General features: G+C 38.4%; 1 protein-coding gene across 1 annotated transcript in view; it reads left to right on the top strand.

The window, feature by feature from the left end:
• The window catches only part of RALGAPA1 (Ral GTPase activating protein, alpha subunit 1 (catalytic)), a 140,507-nt gene that overhangs the window by 21,825 nt on the left and 97,614 nt on the right, over positions 1 to 21,068 (top strand). Inside the window, exons 5-13 of the mRNA XM_009993938.1 lie at positions 860 to 917; positions 1,568 to 1,611; positions 2,546 to 2,723; positions 5,144 to 5,259; positions 9,975 to 10,113; positions 15,318 to 15,526; positions 15,907 to 16,146; positions 18,263 to 18,454; positions 18,948 to 19,085. Coding sequence (XP_009992240.1) covers positions 860 to 917; positions 1,568 to 1,611; positions 2,546 to 2,723; positions 5,144 to 5,259; positions 9,975 to 10,113; positions 15,318 to 15,526; positions 15,907 to 16,146; positions 18,263 to 18,454; positions 18,948 to 19,085 — 1,314 coding nt within the window. The remainder of the gene's footprint in view (positions 1 to 859; positions 918 to 1,567; positions 1,612 to 2,545; positions 2,724 to 5,143; positions 5,260 to 9,974; positions 10,114 to 15,317; positions 15,527 to 15,906; positions 16,147 to 18,262; positions 18,455 to 18,947; positions 19,086 to 21,068) is intronic.

The raw sequence follows: 21,068 nt of genomic DNA, 5'->3' as shown, positions 1-21,068 counted from the left end.
CTCAGCACTGGTGAGGCTGCACCTTGAATACAATGTTTGGTTTTGGGCCCCCCACTGCTAGAAAGATGAGGTGCTGGAGGGTGGCCAAAGAAGGGCAACAAAACTGCTGAAGGGTCTGGAGAACAAGCTTTATGAGGAGCATCTGAAGGAACTGGGGTTGTTTAGCCTGGAGAAAAGGAGGCTGAGGGGAGACTGCCTGAAAGAAGGTTGTAACAAGGTGGGGGTTGGTCTCTTCCAAGTAAGAAGTGGTAGGACAAGAGGAAATGGTCTCAAGCTGCACCAGGGAGATTTAGGTTTTTAGATTGGATGTTAGAAAAAATGTCTTCACTGAAGGGGTAATTAATCACTGGAACAGGCTGCCCAGACAGGTGTTTGAATTGTCATCCCTGGAGGTATTTGAAAGATATGTAGATGTGGTGCTTAGGATCATGGTTTAGGCTTGGTAGAGTTAGGTTAATGGTTGGACTCTGTGATCTTGAAGGTCTTCCCTAATTTGAACAATTTTGTGATTCTGTAATACAACCTGTTGTGAAGCAGATCAACTGAAACAGATCCTCCCATTCCATTCTCTATGCTATAAGCAGCAGTATCCAGCAGAGAGGCAGTGGAACCAGATAAACTGCAGTAACATCTGAGGTCTCCAATGCAGGACTTGCCAGTCTGTCAGAGCCTTTGGGATTTGTAGCTTTAAGAAGGAGATTATCTTGGAAGGGCAGTAGTGTTTCCAAGGAAAGCAGTGTGAAAATTTTCCAAATTTACCCCTCAGCTTCTGATTTCAGGCCTTTGTGAAAGCACTCTTCAGTCTTCTGAGAGGAGCATCTGCAACATAGATCTTTTGATTATGTTTGCTTTTTTGTAGAAAATTTTGCAACTCCTTCCAGAAAGGATTCATCAGAGATGGCAATTTCATAGTATTGGTGAGTTTATTTTCCTTTTTTGAAATTAAAAAAAATCTTATTTTTTATTAGTAGCTATGATAGTTTGTGCTACTCATTTCTTTAACCTCTAAGTGACATAAAAGGGATTATGGTTTTGAAATTCTTGCAAGCTAGGAGAAGGAAAAAAAAAATAAAAACACACAAAAATCTATCATCAATGTAATGAATACTCTTCTAGGTAGACTTAAATCTGGGAATCTGAAAATAGAACATTGGCTGAGAAAGAACAAGGGCAGGAGGAAAGCTGCTTTGTAATATTTTTTTTTTCACCTAACTTTTTCTCTCTTATTAATGGATTTCAAAATTGAGATAAGGTCTGTGTTTGTAAATGGGGAATGCTGATAGTGTGTACATTAAAGACTTGAGAATCATTTTGTGATCTATACATTCAAAGTAGAAGTCTTTGTGGAAAGTTGCTATAGGTTATGTGGAAGCTATAAAAGGTGATCTTTTATGTCTCCTTCTGGCATTGAGAAAGTTGCCTGAGGATATCAAGTTCACCAAGATTAAATTGGAGAATGCCAAGGACTTGTTTAGAAGTTGCTAACAAGTCTGACCGAGAACTCTGACAGTGTACTTAATAAAGAAAGTAAAAACAAGCATATAATTTTTTTTCTTCTTCTTTTTAGGGTTGATTTTAAAGAAGCTTCTTCACACTGGAAATTCATTAAAGGTAAGAAAAACAGTTGCACACTACTTTTGTCTAAATACTTAAAAATACAAGTAAGAACATAAGGGTGCATTTTAATGGTAAAAGCACAGGAATGAGAACCAGAGCATGACTTCTGTGTCATGAAAGAATTAATTCAAATCATGAGCTTTAGTTTGGTAGAACTACTTGCAGTAGTAATGTGTTTATGTAGAGTACCAAGGTAATAATGTGTGCAAGTGTTTTGAAGGATTTTGCATTAGAGCAGAAGTAAGCCTTAAGCATTCATTGTTAGGGGCAAGAAAATTGGCTTTGTAGCTCAGACTGTCTTGGAAGTGGAAGATGATCTACACCAAAGTCACCTATTGGTGTGTAGTGTAGTAATGTTTGATCATGGAACAAAACCACCCAGTGTAACATGTAGTTTTGATACTGCAGCAAGCAACCATGCCAGTCCTGTAAATCACCTGCAGGCTTGGCTGGTGCTGAAATTCTCTGATGCCAGGAGGGGACCTCTCTAGGACTCTGTCGCTCCTCTGGAAGAAGAAATGGAAGATGTTAGAATGGGTCCTTCTGCTGCAAAAAATCTTACCGCATTGTTATAATTCATAAACACATTTAGAAATTTTATTGCAGTCTTTGTATCTTCTGAAAAATTCACATGGCATCTTGCAGTGCTATAGTCAAGCAAGTGACTGGACATGTTGGTTTTCTTCTTCTTTCAGCGAGAACCCTGTAAAAGAGATTCTGGGGGTATAACAGCAGTGAAGGTGCCACGGTTGTCCTTGCACTTCAGCAGGGGCAGCAGATGTGCTAGCTTGGCAGTGCTGATTGCTTGTGGTCATACTATCTGTCCTCAGCTTTTCTACGACTCCCCTTCTCCATTTACCTCCAGGACAAATGGAAATGCTTTTGTATGTCTGGGACAAGTTAACTCATTCTATTTTTTTCCTTCAAGATACGGCGAGAGGGTGTGCGCCTCTTTCTTTTGTGGCTGCAAGCGCTTCAAAATAATTGCAGTAAAGAACAATTATGGATGTTTTCTTGCTTGATTCCTGGATTTTCATCTCCACAGTCTGAATATGGCCCCCGAACACTAGATAATCTCATTAACCCTCCACTTAATGTTCAAGAAAGTAAGTAATTTGGTAAAATTACTCAATTCTCTATGTAATTCAATTTTCAGCACAGAAAGGGCAAGTTGAAGTAGCAAAGAACTAACATACACATGTACTGAGGGAGGTTATGGAGCTGTTAATTTTCTTGGCAGTTTATCACATCTTTTTCCAATATCAACTTTGTCTTTTTTGGGTTGGTTTGTTGGGGTTTTCGGGGGGTTTTGTTTGTTTGTTTTGGTATTTTTTGTTCTTGTTTTGTTTTTTTCCAGGGTGTTCTTTGTTGTTTTGTGTTTTTTTAGAAATGCAACTATAGTAGCTTAACACATAGTGGCTGAAAAAAAACTGACCCATTTTATGTAATTCTTCTTCACAATTACAAGCAGAAGCTGCATCTACTGCAAACATGCACAAGGGGATTCTGCTTGTGTGGAACATTTGCACTGACTTTGGCTATACTCTAGGGAACGAGCTGTGCAAAGCAATTTCTGATCTGGCCTTTGAGAGACTTAGAGGTTGTTAGGGCAATGTGTAAATCCAAATGGTTCGTCTTCCTGCTCTGTCTGTGTATGGCCAGGCAGTGAAAGCTGTGATATTCCTGTGGCTTGGAATCTTCAAAAAAAATTGGACCTTGTAAATTGCAAAACCTGAGTTCTGAAAGACCTGCATCAGTGGAAGAGCTTGAGCATTCTGAGATAAGCTTTTCATGCTTTCTAGACTTATTTATTTAAAAAGTGTGAAGATCATTATCTTGTCTCTAAGCAATAGAATGAGGATGATTTTTCTCTTTAAGATTATTCTTATGACAGTTTTTCTTTTGTCTGTTCACTCTAGCTGTAAGTATCAAATACTGGTTACTTTGGGGAGCTTCTTGCCTGGTAACTCAGCTTACTCCTGTTAGTAGTAGTAGAATTTTAAACTCATTTATTCATGAGTTGAAATTGGATGAGGTCATATGTGCAAACTGTGCACTCACATAATGCCACTAAGAAGCTAACCACATTGTCCTTTGAACAATGAGTGCTGTTGCCATTTTTCTACCTCCACCCGATGTTTTAGAGTGTACACAAGCATTGCTTGTTAGAAGCAAGGAGTGTCTCCTTGACAGGTGATTAAATTTACTGAAATGTAGCAGACAAATTTTATGTCACGATAGCTCTGCAGATAAAAGTTTGTTATATACTTTAAGCCCTGTTTTAGAGTTATCTTGTGTTATATCTCTATAGAAGGAAAGGAGGAACAAATCTAGAGGGCATGTAGGCAGCATAGAAATGCAGAGTGGAAAGAATGGAGTACAAACACCTAACTTCAGAATCAAGAGAAAAATAAATTCTGAAGTAGCATAGCTGTAGTGGTAAAGGAAGGATTGAGCTAGTAAAACTGAACACGAATGTAACTGATCTGCTGCTAAAGGAAGAAAAACGTGACAGATGTAAGTAAAGATCTGGTGTTTGTATGAGACAGATGTTACACTATTGTTTGCATAAATGCCGAAATAAGTGGATTATGCCTTTTGGAAAAATTTGGTCTGGACAGGTAGATTCCCAAGGGACACAGAAAGAACTTAGTGTCTGCTGTTGTTCTGTATATGTGAGAAATTAGTTCTGTGGTAGTTTACTACAGAAAATTTCATGATTTTCATTAATCCTAAAATCATAGCATCATACAGTCACTTAGGTTGGAAGAGACCATAATAATCAAGGTAATCAAGTCCAACCTCTAACCCTACTCTGCTATGTTCACCCCTAAACCATATCCCAAAGCACCACATCTATATGACTTTTAAACAAGTCTAAGGATGGTGACTCAACCAGCTCTCTGGGCAGCCTGTTCCAATGCCTGACAACCCTTTCAGAGAAAAAAATAAATTCCTAATGTTCAGCCTAAACATTCCCTGGTGTAGCTTTAGGCTGTCCCTCTTGTCCTATCACTATTTACTTCTGAGAAGAGACCAGCACCTACCTCTCTACAGTGTCCTTCCCAGTAGTTGTAGATACCCTTCAGCCTCCTTTTCTTTAGACTAAACAGTCCTAGTTCCTTCAGCTGCTTCTCATAAGACTTCTCATCTAGGCATTTCACCAGCCTAGTTACTCTCCTCTGCACCCACTCCAGCACCTGGATGTCTTTCTTGTATTGGGGTGCCCAGAATTGAACACAGTACCCAAGGTGGGGCCTCACCAGTGCCCAGGATAGGGGGAGGATCACTTCCCTAGACCTACTTGCAGTGCTAATACAAGCCAGGATGCCATTTGCCTTCTTGGCCACCTGGACACACTGATGAATCATATTCAGCAGTCTATGGGTGGATTGTTTTGACTGTAACTGTCTCCGCTTACCCCAGTACATTTCTACTTTTATAGCTCAGTAGATATTTATGCATGAGAAGAAATGGTCTAACTGTTAGATGTGCTACTTTTTTTTTCCCTCTTTCTTTTTCATAGCTCAAGTGACTATAGAGGAAATCACTCCACTTGTTCCTCCACAATCAGGAGATAAAGGACAAGAAGATTTAACAAGTTATTTCTTAGAAGCACTTTTGAAATACATAGTAATTCAGGTATGTTCTGTAGTTTTCAAGTAAACTAATGTGAAGCAACTAACATCTGTTTGTCCATTACAAGAAGACATTTACTAGTAGCACTTCAAATGTGTATAAAATTGTTTTAAATATTCCTCCTCCTTGTCCCTCCTTCAAGTGTCCCTTGTAAATCCTAGAAAGTCTTCAGTTTTCTTCTCTGTGAAGATTCATAGGTCTGTTACCACAGGTTCTTGTGTCAGGTTGCAGCGTGGAGAAAAAACAAGACTTGTCAGTTGCTTCCAGCAATTATGGTTCTAACTCCCCATTTTCACCTTTCCCTCCCCATCCTGTGGCCTTCAACCAGTGGAAGTATCAACTAGGCTTGCTCTGATAACGTGGGCTTTGTGGTGGTTGGGGACTTTCCTCTTCAACATAAGGGGAAAGTTCTAACTGAAAGCATTGCGTTTTTGTGATACGAGCTCTTAAAGAATCCCAAACTTTGCTGGCCTTTTTCATAGGTTTACACTCAGACTAGCTGACAAAACCAAACAGAAATAGGATGTTATACTCAGTGGTTTGTAAGACTGGAACTGCCAGTATCTGTCTTTAAAGTAGTATTTTTTCTGCAGCTATGTTTCTGTAATATCTGCTGTTGCAGTAGATTAACCAGATAGCCTCTCCATTCTTTATAGAAACATAGAATCATAGAGTGGTTTGAGTTGGAAAGGACCTTAAAAATCATCTAGTTCCAACCCCCCTGCATGGCCAGGGACATGATCAGGTCCCACTAGATCAGGTTGCTCAGAGCCCCATCTAACCTGGCCTTGAACACTTCCAGGAATGGGGCTTCCACAATTTCCCTGGGCAACCTCTGCCACCACAGGTGGCTCACCACCCTCACACTAAAAAATTTCCTCCTAATGTCTAACCAAAATCTCCCCTCTTCCAGTTTAAAACCATTACCCTTTGTCCTCTTACTACAAGCCCTTGTAAAAAGTCTTTCCCCATCTTTCCTGTAGGCCCCTTTCAGATACCGGAAGGCTGCTATGAAGTCCCCCCAGAGCCTTCTCTTCTCCAGGCTGAACAGCCCCGCTTTCTCACCCTGTACTCATAGGAGAGGTGCTCCAGCCCTTGGATCATTTTCATGGCCCTCCTCTGAACTTTCTCCAGGAGCTCCATGTCTTTCTTATGTTGGGGGCATCAGAATTGGACACAGTAGTCCAGGTGGGGTCTCTCAAGAGCTGATTAAAGGGGGAGAATCACCTCTTGACCCGTTGACCATGCTTCTTTTGATGCAGCCTAGAACACAGTTGGCTTTCTGGGCTACAAGTGCACATTGCCAGCCAATGTCTTATCCACCATCACTCCCAACTTCTTCTCCTCAAGACTGTTTTCAATCCATTCTCCATCCAGCCTGTATTTGTGCTTGTGATTGTCCTGACCCAGGTGCAGAACCTTGCACTTGGCCTGGTTGAACTTCATGTGGTTTGCACAAGCCCACCTCTGAAGCCTGTCAGGGTCCCTCTGGATGGCCTCCCTTCCCTCCAGTTTGTCAACCTCACTACACACTTTGGTGTCATTAGCAAACTTGCTGAGGGTGACTCAGTGACACTGTCCTCATCACCAACAAAGCTGTGAAATAGCAGCAGTCCCAGCACCAACCCTTGTGGAGCACTTCTCATCAAAGGTCTCCATCTAGACATCAAGCCATTGGTCACCACTCTTTGAGTGCAACCAGCCAGCCAGTTCCTTACTCAACAAGTGGTCTGTTCATCAAATCTGTATCGTTCCAGTTTGGATACCAGGATGTCGCACGAGACAGTGTCAAAACCTTTGCACAGGTCCAGTTAGATGATGTCGGTTGCTCTTTCTTTGTCCACCAATGCTGTGACCCCATTGTAGAAGGCTACCAAATTAGTCAGGCAGGATTAGCCCTTGGTGAAGCCATGTTGATTGTCACCAATCACCCCTTTGTTTTCCTCATGCTTTAGCAGAGCCTTCAGGAAGATCTGCTCTATAATCTTGCCAAGCACAGAGGTAAGACTGACTGGTCTATAGTTCCCTGGGTCTTCCTTTTTTTCCTTCTTGAAAACGGGGTTTATGTTTCCCCTTTTCCAGTTAGTGGGGATTTCTTCAGACTGCCTGGACTTTTCAGATATGATGGACAGAGGCTTTGCAACTTCATCTGCCAGTTCTTTCAGGACTCATGGATGAATCCTGTCAGGTCCCATGGACTTTTGCACCTTCTGGTCCTCCAGATGGTCATAAACCTGCTTTTCTCCTGCAGTGGAGAGTTCTTCCTTTTCACAGTCCTCTAATTTGGATGGTGTGACAGGAGCCTTTGCCAGTGAAGTCTGAGGCAAAGTAGTCATCATGTACCTCAGCCTTCTTTATGTCCTGCATGGCCAGGTCTCCAGTTTCCTTCTGAAATGGGCCCACATTTTCCCTTGTCTTCTTCTTATCACTGACATACTTGTAGAAACTTTTCTTGTTGTTCTTAACATCGCTGGCCGGGTCCCATTCTATCTGCTTTGGCCTTCCTTACCCAATCTCTTGCTTTTCTGACAGCTTGTCTGTACTCCCCCCAGGATGCCTGTCCATGCTTCCACTCTCTGTAAACCTTGTTTTCACATTTAACTGTGTCCAGGAGCACCTTGTTCATCTGCACAGGCCTCCTGGCACTCCTGCCAATTTGCTGGCCAATTAGCACATGCTGCTTCTGAGCCTGCTAGGCTGTCATATGCCCAACTAATTGCTTGACTGCATGGCATGCTGTAGGTATTCCAGGGTAGTGCCTTCTGAGTCAGACCTGTCCAGCAGAATCCAGTTGGGTATCTATCCATAAGGTTTTTTTCACACTTTTGCAGTTTGCTAGAGAAGATGGACAATGCACAAACATGGCCAATGTCAAATGAAACATGTTTAGTCTTCCCTTTATCTGTCTTAACTCTGTGAATTTGTCTTGCTGGAATAATTTGCAACCTCATTTTTGTTGCTTCCAGCATCTCCCAGTTTGAATAGAGTTCATCATACTTGTGATTTGTCAGGTGAGCCTTAATGATGACTGTTCACTTTGAACATAAATATCCCTTACATTCTTGAAGATAACTGCTCTCTCTCTAATAAATTGGTAGTACTATATTTAAATTTAGATAAGTCATTGAGGCAGGTGTCATAGAACTTGTTCACTATGTGGATGCTAAAGTTTTCTTTTGTTGAAACCTCTTTGGAGATACTGATGATTTCAAGTGGAATAGTTACTTCTTTGCTGTTAAGCTCTTCTAAAGGATTTTGTGTTGCTAATTTTGACATATTAGTCACTCATTCTGTTGAATTCTGTTGGGTGAGATAGATATTATAGAAAATATATCATAATAGAACTGTGAACTTCAAGTGTGTAATAGAGAAGGGGAAAAAAGAAAATAAGGAGAAAAAAAAAAAAAAAAAAAAGAAGGGGGGGGGGGAAGAAAAAGCAGTTTATTTATGATAGACTTGGCAGATTACCTAGCTCTGCAGGCAGATGGATTCTCTAGGATAAAGATGGAAACTGCACCTGGATTTTATTTTGAAGGAGAGCTTATCATGCTTTTCACAGAATCTTAAGGGTTGGAAGGGACCTCAAAAGATCATCTAGTCCAACCCCCCTGCCAGAGCAGGATCACCTACAGCACATCACACAGGAACGTGTCCAGGCAGATTTTGAATGTCTCCAGAGAAGGAGACTCCAAAACCCTGCTGGGCAGCCTGTTCCAGTGCTCTGTCACTCTCTACAGTAAAAAAGCTTTTTCTGATGTTTACGTGGAACCTTCTGTGGTCCAGTTTGCATCCATTGCCCCTTTTCCTATCATTAGACATCACTGAAAAAAGCCTGGCTCCATCACCCTGACACTCCCCCTTAACATACTTGTAAATGTTGATGAGGTCGCCCCTCAGTCTCCTCTTCTGCAAGCTAAAGAGACCCATCTCCCTCAGCCTTTCCCCATCAGGGAGATGCTCCACTCCCTTAGTCATCTTTGTGGCTCTGCACTAGACTCATTCAAGCAGTTCCCTGTCCTTCTTGAACTGAGGGACTCAGAACTGGACACAACATTCCAGATGCTGCCTCACCAAGGCAGAATAGAGGGGGAGAAGAACCTCCCTTGATCTACTAACCACACCCTTTCTAATGCACCCCAGGATGCCATTGGCCTTCTTAGCAGGAAGAAATTTCATAATGGGGAAGGCTTAGCACTTATGATACATGAAAGTGGATTTGGTGAATTCAACTTTAAAGTTCTATCTTCTACTGCTTGTGGTTGACAGCTTTGTTTGTTTCATATTGCCAACCACATTGATGAATCCAAGTACCTATTATAAGGAGTATGTAGATGCTTGCTAGTTGAAATGTGTGAAAAGAAATTGTCAAATACATGTTCAGAGTAGCATGGGTAATTGTCCTTTATATGTCAAAATGTTTCATAAGAAAAATAATTTTATTAAAACCAATCATTTTGGGTTTACTCCCTGACTTGGCAAGACAACCATGAAAGCAGATGTATTCCTATTGGTTTCAGTATTTGATGTGTTCAGGTCAAAATTTTGGAAGAGAACAGTCTGTTTTGTTGACATTTCCTGGCTGTTTTCTATTCAATATTTCTAAAAGTGTTTATTAAAATGCATATGATTTTGTTCCAAAGAAATAATTTATGAAGAATATATTTCATTGGTCATTTTTCTGTCCTACATGTTTACTTTATTCAACTTCTTTCTTTAAGGTTAAGAGTTTAGAATGGAAGAACAAGGAAAATCAAGAAAAGGGATTTTCATTCTTATTCTCAAATTTTAAGAAATACTACTTACCTTCTATTTTCCCAAACATCTGTAAGGAGACCAGCTTGTATAACCCTATACTTGGTAAGTGTTAATACAGCTGATAAGATCGCTACGTTGTTTCTAATGGAGAGTATAGCACAGCAGTTTTTCCAGTTGAGTTATGTTGCCCATAAACGTTCTCAAGAAGTATTTCTTATGAAAGAACATGTTATGGTTCCTGTTCATGGTATTTAGTTCATTAAGGCATCTGACCCTTTCATTAGAGTCAATCTTGCTATATTAACGTGATTCAGAAAAATTAAATGTTCCTGTAAAACAGCTCTTCAGTGTGACCTCCGTTGCTGATTTAAGTTTTGCTCTGAAGAGAAACTACTGCTGCTGAGATAAACGGTGTTAGTGTCTTTGGGGGCTGTTGACTTTATCTATGCAGAATCACCGTGTTTGGATCATGTGGTGTGTGCTCATAGTTCAGACAGGGCAAAGTTAGTTATGTTTTTGTGTCAGCTGTATTTTGCCAAGAGCTTGCAGTAGGAAGGCGAAGTTCAGGTTTAACACAATCTGTAAAGCTGATGGTGTGAGAACATATCTTTTGTTTTAAAGAGCAGAATTTTAGGTGTTTGTGAAGCAAACCTGACTAGAGTTTTGCTAATGTGTTTAGTACATTCTAAACTAGAACACTGTTTGCAAATCTTAATTTTGCTATCTCAAGTTTGCATTCACTCATGCACATATTGGTTGTAAGCCAATAGAATTCAAGACTCCTGCTTGCAGAGCAGTGCCACATATATAGGCTTTAAGCTGCCGTTTCATTGCTTGAGCAATGCAGACAGCTTTCTCTTCCTCTTACCCATTGATGCCTCATCTTGCAAGGATTAGCAGTGATCTCCAAATGCAGCTTCATATTCTAAAATCAAGCTGTCAGGGAAGTTTGTTAAAAAGGTCTTCATTTCTGCCAGTCCATGTGCATGTATTTGAATTGTGGCTTTCTTCAGGAGATGGATGTTTCAAAATTATATTCTTCTGGGAAAGACAGACTGTGGACCTCATATAGGGGAGAAGAAACAGTATAAATACAGCCATAAGCAACAGTAGAACAAGAGTTGTGAAGATACTGAAGAGGTCCAGTGATAAAATAATTACAAGAGGCATAGTAAGCGATGCTGAGAAAGCAAACTTGCTGCTGCTTGATGTCCTCAAACAAGAAGTGTGAAAACAATATTTTCTCTTTTTGTGAAGATCTTGGTTGAGTCTTCCATAGAAGTGTTTCTGTAGTTCTCTCTTTCTGTGAACCATGAACAAGAAACTTGCAAGGACTTAGTAAAGAAGAGGGCAGTGGGAACAATAAGAAGAAATGGGCGCACATCTCCAAAACTACTGTCAGTGCCTTAAGCTGTGAAAAGTCAGCAACAATTATCAGAATTGTGGGGAAGAATACAGTAATAAAAGCAACAGAAACAGTGGTAAGTAGTAGTTTATTCTCCTCTAAGAAGTTCTTCTCTGACATGCATTTTCCCACCCTATTTGGAAAGAGTCCTGTGCCTGTTCTGAATAAAACTGATAGCATTTAAGCAGAAAACAGGACAAACTTGCACGCTGAATCTGCTACTAAAACCAGTTCTTATGCTTCTAGTGTAATGTGTAATTTAGTAGAAGTCATGAGATACAATCAAAACAAGCATTAATACAGGGCTTCACTGGAAATAGTATATTGGATTGAGATTTTGTTTTTTTCTGACAAGGCAGACTTTCAGATAAGTATGTTGGTTGCAGTAACAAGCACTGAATATTCCAGTTACCAGAAGCTAATATTGTGCCCTTTTCAAATTCTGGCTTGAGTGTTAGCTCAGCAGTACAGGCTTAGAAGAGCCTGTGAGATTATTATTTTTTTTTATTATTTGTTTGTTTTGAATGTCTTTAACATTTATTTAGATTCTGTAACATAGTCTTTAGAAACTGCTTAGTAAGAACTGCAGATACAGCCAATAGATTTCAGGGACATTGTTTCTTCCATCATAGTAGTCTGTGCCATTTCAATGGCTTCTGCCATTTACAGGGAAGGCTGTCTGCAGCTCTCTGCAGCTCTTCATTCTTCATTCTTTCTGAACCCTTTATTGCCTTAAAAAATAAGCGTGGTCAAAACTACAAGTGTCTAGCATTATAACTGTTTTTGCTTGCCTTTTTATATTTTTACCCTGTGTACGCCTTCTACCACCTAAAAATTCCTGCCCTTTTTGGCATCAGCTTGCATCACATCTCCCAGAGGGAGAAGGGCAGAGGGTAGGGAGGGCCCAAAAGATAACAAAAAGGGAAGAAGGAAAGTTGGGAGAAGGGAATATTTCTTCTTGTACTATTTGAATCAATCCAATAAGCTTCTCTTTTGCTTTGGTTTTATGTCAGGGTCTTCATCTGGAGCCTTGACACCTACTTCCAAGATGAACAGAAACATGAAAATACAAGAAATGATGGAAGAAGGATACAAAGCAGCTGCAGCACATAATACAGTTGAGAGGAAATAGAAAGAGAGGATATAATGAAACTTCAAAAGGATATAGTGTGCTGCAAAGACATGTTTACTGCATGTCTGCTAAGTGTCTTGTCCTTTTGTAAATACTGCTAGTTTTGCAGCCTTCATAACCTGCTGATTGTTCATAGATACAAGAGAGAATTTTCATTTTCAAATACTGTGCTACCTTGCATTTACTTCCTTTTTTCACTGATTTGTGCTTTTATACATGCCTCTGTCTAAGATACATTATTTTTTTTATTTTCTTACTAACCTGCTTCTTTCCATAGAATAAAAACAATGTACTGTTTTTCATTTGTAGTAAATAAACTCTTTTTAAGCTTTTTTGAGAAGTGTTCCATGCTTTTGTTACTCACTTAGGTGGGTAGTATACAAGAATCGTAATTTTCTCCTCTAAAAATAATGCTTTCATTAAAACCAGCAGGTGTTACTTTAAGGTCTGTTCTGAAAATATTCCTCGGTTTAGCAGCATCATGATGAGTTTATTACTACTTTTGTATGTGGCTGTTGCAATGACACAGAGATATACCAGCTTGGGTATCCTTGATGCTGGTGCTGGATGTTGTGTTGTGCATTTGTAACCTTAACAAGGAAACCTTTACAGAAGTCTAGCAGGCGCTATTCACTTCAAATGCCTAAAAGTATATATAGCTGTCATAAATAGTAGCTGATTATTTCTTTGCTGCTATCCAGATCTGTCCCTCCTGGATTATGATACCATGAGCTGGCAGAAGTTATGGTGGATCCCTTAAAACAACTCTTGACCTTGCATTAGGATGATACACTGAGAACAACTTTATATTCTTCAGCATGACTACTTTGCACCTTCTTTGACTCCCACCATTAGTATCTTTGAACTGCCTTCTGGCCTGTAAAACCATGGAATGTATCTCTTGCTGACATACCATAGTGAGCTATTGAAGAGTTGAGGCAGTACTGAAATACCATCTCTGTCCAATCTGTCCCTCTCCATGTCTGGATAGGACCATAGTTTTCTATGCTTCCTCATTTTTTGTTCTTTTTGTTGGATTTTTTTTTTGTGTGCTGTCACCAGATGAAAATGATGATACTGAAACACCAGCAGCAGAGTTTGTTCTCATAGTACATGTCAGAATTAGTTCTAAGACAAATTTTCAGCAGCTTTTTGTATTGGAGCAGATGTCATACTTGCCCTTCTAGAACCAGAGGCAGAGTTGGCACTCCACTCCCAGAGAAATGTCATTAGCACCCAGAAGTTTGGTAGGTGCTTCAGATGGATGACTGATATTGCAGAACTGTTCTGCATACGGTCTTGGGCTGTGAAACCTAGAAGTGACACTTTGCAGTGTTGAGTTGACTGATACATAGCTGGAGTTGAACTGGGCTGTTCCCTGCAGAAATGTGCAATGTGCATTATACACAATTTAAAAACTGTCCATCCATCTCCCCCTGTGCCCCTGATCTTTGTAATGTTTTTATGGCACATGTCAATTCTATCCACATTGAGGAATGTCACTTTTTTTCTAAAGCGGGTTCAGGAATACTGGTGACACTGTTAGTGTCTTTGTCACAAGCACAGTAGAAAACTAGAAGAGCTAAACAGTCTGAACCATCATGTAGAACATGGGATGGAGAAAATGGATTTGTAGGTTATAGACTCCAAATAGCCACAGTTCCTGCCAGTTGGCATGCTGCTGGGCATCATTCGGTACATTCCCTGCAAGCCAGTTGAAAGGCTATTGCACAGAATTATCTTTCAGTTAAATTACTTGTGCCCTTCCTCTGTCAGCTAAATCCAGCAAAATCAGGTAGTGCAGATACGGCAATAGCTGAAGTGCTGAAACTCGCATGGTGTTGGAGCAGGATTTTCTCTCTCTTTTGTTCATCTTTCACCTATTGCAGGGCCAGAAGAGGCTGTGTTTATTACAGCTGCTGTTAAGAGTACAGTTGGGAATTAAAGCTCTTCCATTGTTGCCATGGTTAGACATTGCAATCTGTATCAGTAAAGAACTAATGATCCCTGATTATGTTGCTTTATTGTGGGTCATTCCAGGCCAGCACAGATATCTTTCTAGGGATTCATTAGGGAATGTGGTAATTCTTGGACCTGAACTGCATCTGCTTTTCCCAGTAGCTTTGCTAGTAGGGAATAAGTGACACATAAGACTCTTAAAAGGCTGTAAAATGATATGATTATGATAAATTGTTCCTTAGTAACTTAGACAGCTATAAATGCATTAAGAATTGTGACAATATCTTAAACTTGTACAAAAGTGATTTTCTGGTGTAGGCCATATAGTTAATAGCTATTTTGCTGTTTAGAACTCCTTTGTAGTTTTCAATGAAAGTGTGAGGCGGTGAATGTGCTGTAGGTTATCTTTAAATACTGAGTATAGGGTGTAGCTTTAATAAAGCTGAAAAAAATGAAATGTATTTAATTGTTTAGAAAAAAGTGCAGGCAAGGATGTAAGACTATAGTAATATACTTTAGCTAAAGAATTAGATGTTTTGCATAAAAGAAACAAGTTGCTCTCTGCTGGACTAACAATATTGTCTCCCTCCAGGAGAAAATTACAGCCTTTTGAAGTCTTACAGTCTACTCTTGGAAATTTTCTCTTTCACATCAATTTCAGTGCATCTTGGGATAAGTTGTACAACAGCAAATAAGAAAAAACCAGGACCTCTGAAAGTTCACTTGTACCGTTTACGGTTTTAGAATTTCTTTTTTACGTAGAGCTTTCTATCTGCACATATTTTTAAGATGTTTTGTCTCTCCTTACAGATATACCACAAATGAGACCAAAGCCACACTATGTAATGGTAAAGAAAGATGCTGAAACCAATGAGGCAATATATTGCACCAAAGAGCCTTTTATTAAGGCTCGTGTTATTGTGATTCGATGGTTGGTGTCTTTCTGGCTTGAGCCAAAACCTCATACAGGACCTCATATTCCTGGGATGGAAGGTGAAAATGTGCCAAAGAATATTCAGGTAAAACAAATTTTCATGTTTTTGTCTTAGTTGTTATGTCAGCAGCATGCATTCCACCAGTAATTACAATTAATGAAGAATTTTTTAAAAGGGATTTCTAAAAAAATTTCTGGTTATGAATTCACGTTAGAAGCACTTGCTAGGCTTTTTGTTTGTTTGTTTGTTTTCCCCCAAATTCTACTGTTTTGTTTTTAATCAAGTAGATGTAAGAAGCCTTGAAATGCAGTGAATCCTATTTTGGGGGGTTTTTTGGGGTTGTTTTTGTTTTGTTGTGTTGGGGTTTTTTCCTGGATTCTTTGTACTGTTATATAACTTAAATTGTACTGTTCATTTATTGTACTAAAAATGAACTATGGACTGTTCTTTAATTTTTGTTCTAGAGAGCAGCTGCTAACATGGCTTCAAGAGAGGACAGCAAAAATGACAGTACTGATAAGCAGGATAGAAATGCAGAACCTGAACAATCTCATTCTAATACAAGTACTCTAACAGAGAGAGAACCAAGTTCTTCCAGCCTCTGCAGTATTGATGAAGAACATTTAACTGATATTGAAATTGTCCGGAAAGTCTTTTCTTCTAAAAGAAGCAACGTTAATTTTCTAACTGAGATTTTTCGGCAGGTAAAGAACCCTGTATAGAATGCAAGAGTATTAATTATTGTATCATAAATGGTCATTGAGTCATGGGTTTCTTTCAAGAGCATTTGCTAATAGGTGATTCTATAATTCTGTTGTTTTTTTCAGTCGTTGCCTTGAAGGTTTAAGAATTGAAAAGTTAAAATTCTGTCATATTTTCTGTGTAGAGTTTTCCTGGTTCCTAATTTTTAGAATTTTATTTCTTTAATTACCAGTGTGACAACATTTAACTTCGACTTTATAGTTCCTCATAGACAGGAATGTTTGATCTTTTCCTATATCGACCCTGTAGCTACTAGCTACACCAAGCATACTAAACTAAGCCTCATGTGGGAGTCTGCAGGTGTCAAAGAGCTGTTTTAGGACCAGTCCAATGTCCTTACCTTGATAGTGTTCACCGGAAGAGTGGGACAGATGGCTATAGAAAGTAATGGCTTCTGCTTCTGACTTTTACTGCAGTGGCAGTGTTAGCTGAGCATAGTCAAAATAGTGTTTGTCAACTGGAAACTATTAAACAAATTTGAACTGAGAACGCGTGCCAGAATATGAAGTCTTTATAATGTGAAAATACGTAATTTAAGGTTTGATGTGAGAGCATACAACAGATTAGACTTCCCTTATGCCCCATGCTGTAGATCAAAAGTTGAAGAGATTTTTCTGAATAAGAGTAAAGAAAAATATATTAAGTTTCAATTTAAATGCATGGTACTAATTACTTCAAACAAGAGAAGAGAGAAGATTTTAAAACTCTTGTATATCTGGATGAAAGGGGTATTTTTGAACGAGACAAATCAATGTCGGAAGCTTATCCATATCCATTCCTCTAGTTTAAGAGCCAGGCCACATTACTGAAGGAGATAATGGATTTTTCTGGGTTCAGAAAGGCAGTCGCTCAAGGGTTTAGAGAATCTGAGACATTGAATGCAGAGTCTAAAGTATTGATTCACCCTCTAGTAAAAGGAACAGCCAAGGCTATTTTCTTTGTCCTGCTCACAAGGCACTTCATGAGTTATGTATATTATTTGGATTTTATGTGTGGTTATGAAATCTCATTTAATTCATTCTTTGGCCAGAAGTTTTCAGTGTAAGTTCATTTCTAGTATGCCACATGTTTGTAATATTTCTGAAACATTTTTAGAGCTAAGTTCTTCCAGCCAGGAGATTTCTGTGGTGGAATGGTGGGAAGATAGGAGAAAAATTGTTTTACTTATTTTAGACTCTGGGGTACAAAAAATATATATGGGCTTGCAGAAGACTGTTAAGCTTGGTATCTGATCGTGTGTTACTGGTGAACTTGTCAGCTGAATTCTGTACTACACAGGAAAGCTCTTTTTAGTGAAATACTGGTATAAAATACCTGTTTCCAGAGAGAGAACATATCACTTGTCTCAGACGGGCACTGCTCAAAGACATGGGCGATGCATCTTCAACATTCACACCATGGACTCTGTAAAACTATGTTTTAGTTTAGTGTATCAGTTCTTTTAAAAATACATTTAAGGCATCATGATCTTTGGTTAATGTATTTATAGTTAGTTGAAACTTTATGGCTGGTGGTTATCAGCACAGCAGATACAGAGCATCTCCTGAAGAGGGCACTGATCAGCCACCACACTGACTCAAATGTACGATTTTTTGAAACAGTAATTCTGAAGTCTTTTCAGCGAGTCATTTATTTTGAGGATACTGTTATATAAAATCTCATTTAGCTAAAAATTAGGTACATGGATACCAGTAATGTGTGTAAACGGGAGATTTTCTAATGGCAACATGTGCTCATTTGTTTTGCATGCTTTTGATGAGCGTTTGGGTCGTAATTTCAGCAGGATAGGTGTATGGATTCTCACATCTCTCTCGTTGGCAGTGAAGTTTTCAGAGTACTTTCTTAACAGGTTTTCTTCCTGAAACATTTTTTCATATTCTTTATTTGCAGATGAAGAAAATGAGCAAACATTTATGTTTAAGAGTAGTTTTTTTGTTAAGATCCTACAGTGGCTGTGGTATTGTCCCCCCCTTATCTCTTAGAAGTTGTACATGATAGAACCCAAGTTGACTCCAAGTATTGTAACTGGTTTTTTATGTTTTCTTTTTCTACTCACAGGCATTTCTGTTGCCTATATGTGAAGCAGCTGCCATGAGGAAAGTAGTAAAGGTGTATCAGGAATGGATTCAGCAAGAAGACAAGCCTTTATTTATGAAAGAACCTGAAGAAATAATGCAGTGCACAACTGGAGATTGTGATGAAACTGTTGTTGACCACAATTCATCAGAGAAAGCAAAAGAAAGAGAAGAGGTAAAATATTGTTGGTTAATATTTGTGCATCTTTTGCGTACACCAGTACACAGAGAAGTGGCCTCCTTGACAGATTATACATGGTTTAACTTGACGTCAGAGCATCTATTGGGGAAAATCAATGGTAATTAAACAGTGCATGAATGGGCTAACAATTTGATCCAATATCTCTAGAATTTTAATGTGGTTAATTCAATTTAAAATTCCATATAATTTTATAAATTCAAGATGTGGATTATGCAGTAGGCCAACTTTCAGCCCTATAGAAGTTATATACAAATAAAAGGATGAAGAGGATAGTAGTTATTTCATCCACATACTTTAAAATAATTGCTACAAACTTCTTAAAATATTGTTGTATCTTTTAGATGCATCTTAAACATCTACTTACCGTTGTTTTTTATGTAATATCTATTGTATCTTTTTCCCTTTAATATAAAACCAGAATACTCATCTATAAATCTATGGGATCTTAAGAAAAAATATTTTTCAGGAAAAAGGGATGAACTCCAGTCATGTTAGAAATTCAAACTGGGCAAGAAATGGCTGTTACGAAGACACTTTGCATAAAATGTCCGAAATTGATACTGAAGAGCAAAATGTACGAGCTGGAGTGCAGTCAGTGTTGCAGGTATGAAATAGACTTGATATCTAATTTTCATTGTAATAATAAACTTCTTGTTACCAGTACATAAAGAGTGGTATATAATGCATGCTTCCTGCAAGGGAATCCCATGCTCCTTCAAGGCATCTCTGAATTTTAAAAATTATTTTGGATTTTAAAAGTACAATGATAGTGTTAGAATAATGACTCTATCTTTATTGACCTTTCATAGGGCAACATACAAGTGTTGGATAACAAAGTAACAAAATATTTTAATTTTGCATCTGGACAAGCATTCTGCTCTGCATTGTATCACAGAAAAAAATAATTTGCATTTTCAAATTACTCTAGGTGTTTAATGAGAATGCTTAGAATATTTTTTCTTACAAGCTGTTAGTCACCACACACAAAACATCTGACCCTGCAGTTTCCCTAATCTGAATAATAAGGTGTACAAGGATATTTTCTCATACTTATCTGAGTTATGGATTGGACGAGTACCTAAGTGTTTGAAAAATTTGATCAGACACCACAACTCTACTTCAGTGATATATTTAAAGGATCAGAGAGTTGCAGAAATTGCATAACATAAGTCTTCTAACTGCTTCTAGGAAATTTGACAGGGTAGAAATTGTGTTAATTTCAAATGTTCAGCAAAATGCTTTCCTGAATTTGAGGATATGGAAAATGAATCATGTATAATTTGAGGGTCTTTAAAATGCTCTTACGGTCATATAAAATGTGTGCATTTTATGTATAATATGAGCATGCACATACCATACATAGAGATGTACATCTGACTCTAGCCTCTGTAATATTCTTTTTTCCAAAAGAAAATTGATTCTGAATAAAATAAAAGGCATTCATTTTCCACTCCAACTATATGCACTTATAATGTGGGTGACAATACCGAATAAAACTCATTATTTTCGTTATTGAATTATTTTCTGAGTAGGATTTTCAATTGTGCTGTTCACTCTTACATATAGAAATCAACTTTGTAATTGAAATCATGTTTAAATTCAAATATGTTACAATAATTTAAGCTTAATAATCTTTGCGTACAATGAATATTATGAATAGTGTTTCTGAGAAAAGAAACAGTGAAATATCTTTATCACACCTGTGAATGTCTGGGAGATTCTTCATGTTGACATTTTCAGACAAAGGTTCATTTGACCAGCAGATACCTTTTTTAGCCTGAAATTTAGTAAAGACCTCATTCTAATCCAGGACCATGTCTGAATTTGAGAGGTATCTCAACCTGGAACCGCATTGGACTTTTTTTGTAGATCAAGAGTTTAAGACTTCAGTCTTGAGTTTTCTTCCCATTTAGTTCTTGCATAGACTTATTTCTAGGCACTTAGGGTAGGTTCATCAGTTGAGGCTAGTGAATGTAAAGCTGCATACTAACAGCTCTTAGTTGGTAAAATCCAAAGCTCTCAGTAGAGGGAACTTGCAGTTTTAAAGCAAATTATTCCTGTATATGTGGATTAAGAAAGACAAACGAAAAATAATTTGAAATCTAAGGCTCACTGTAATTAAAATATTTCCTAACCTTAAAAAAAATAACACTTCAGAAGTAGCTCCTTTGACTCCTGCAGTGTCCTTGCCTACCTCATTTTCATAATTTTCGTTGTGAAAGCCCCAATTCACTGTCCACTGAAGTCAATCAAACACTTTGGAAAAGTATCCTGTTTCCTACTTTTGCTAAGCCTTACTGATCACAGTGGCATTAATGCTTTAGTTTCCTAGAATCTAATACAGGCCTTGTTGTGCTGAAGTACACACTGTGTATTAGGATTATTTCAAGTAGTTTAGCATATATTATACTAGTTAGTTGCTGGCTTACCAGTGGAGCTTTTGTGCAGTGGACTTCTTCAATGGGACATTTTTGTCCATCATATGAAAATAACTGTATTGTGTAGTTTGTTGTACCATCCGTGTATGACAGCAAAAATACAATTTTTTTTTGTAGAAGAAAATGGGAAATAAATCAGTCTTACTGTT

The sequence above is a fragment of the Chaetura pelagica genome, unplaced genomic scaffold (genome assembly GCF_000747805.2).
Source record: "Chaetura pelagica isolate M959 unplaced genomic scaffold, ChaPel_1.0 scaffold11, whole genome shotgun sequence".
NCBI classification, from domain to species: domain Eukaryota; kingdom Metazoa; phylum Chordata; class Aves; order Apodiformes; family Apodidae; genus Chaetura; species Chaetura pelagica.
This window is presented reverse-complemented; position numbering and strand designations above follow the sequence as displayed.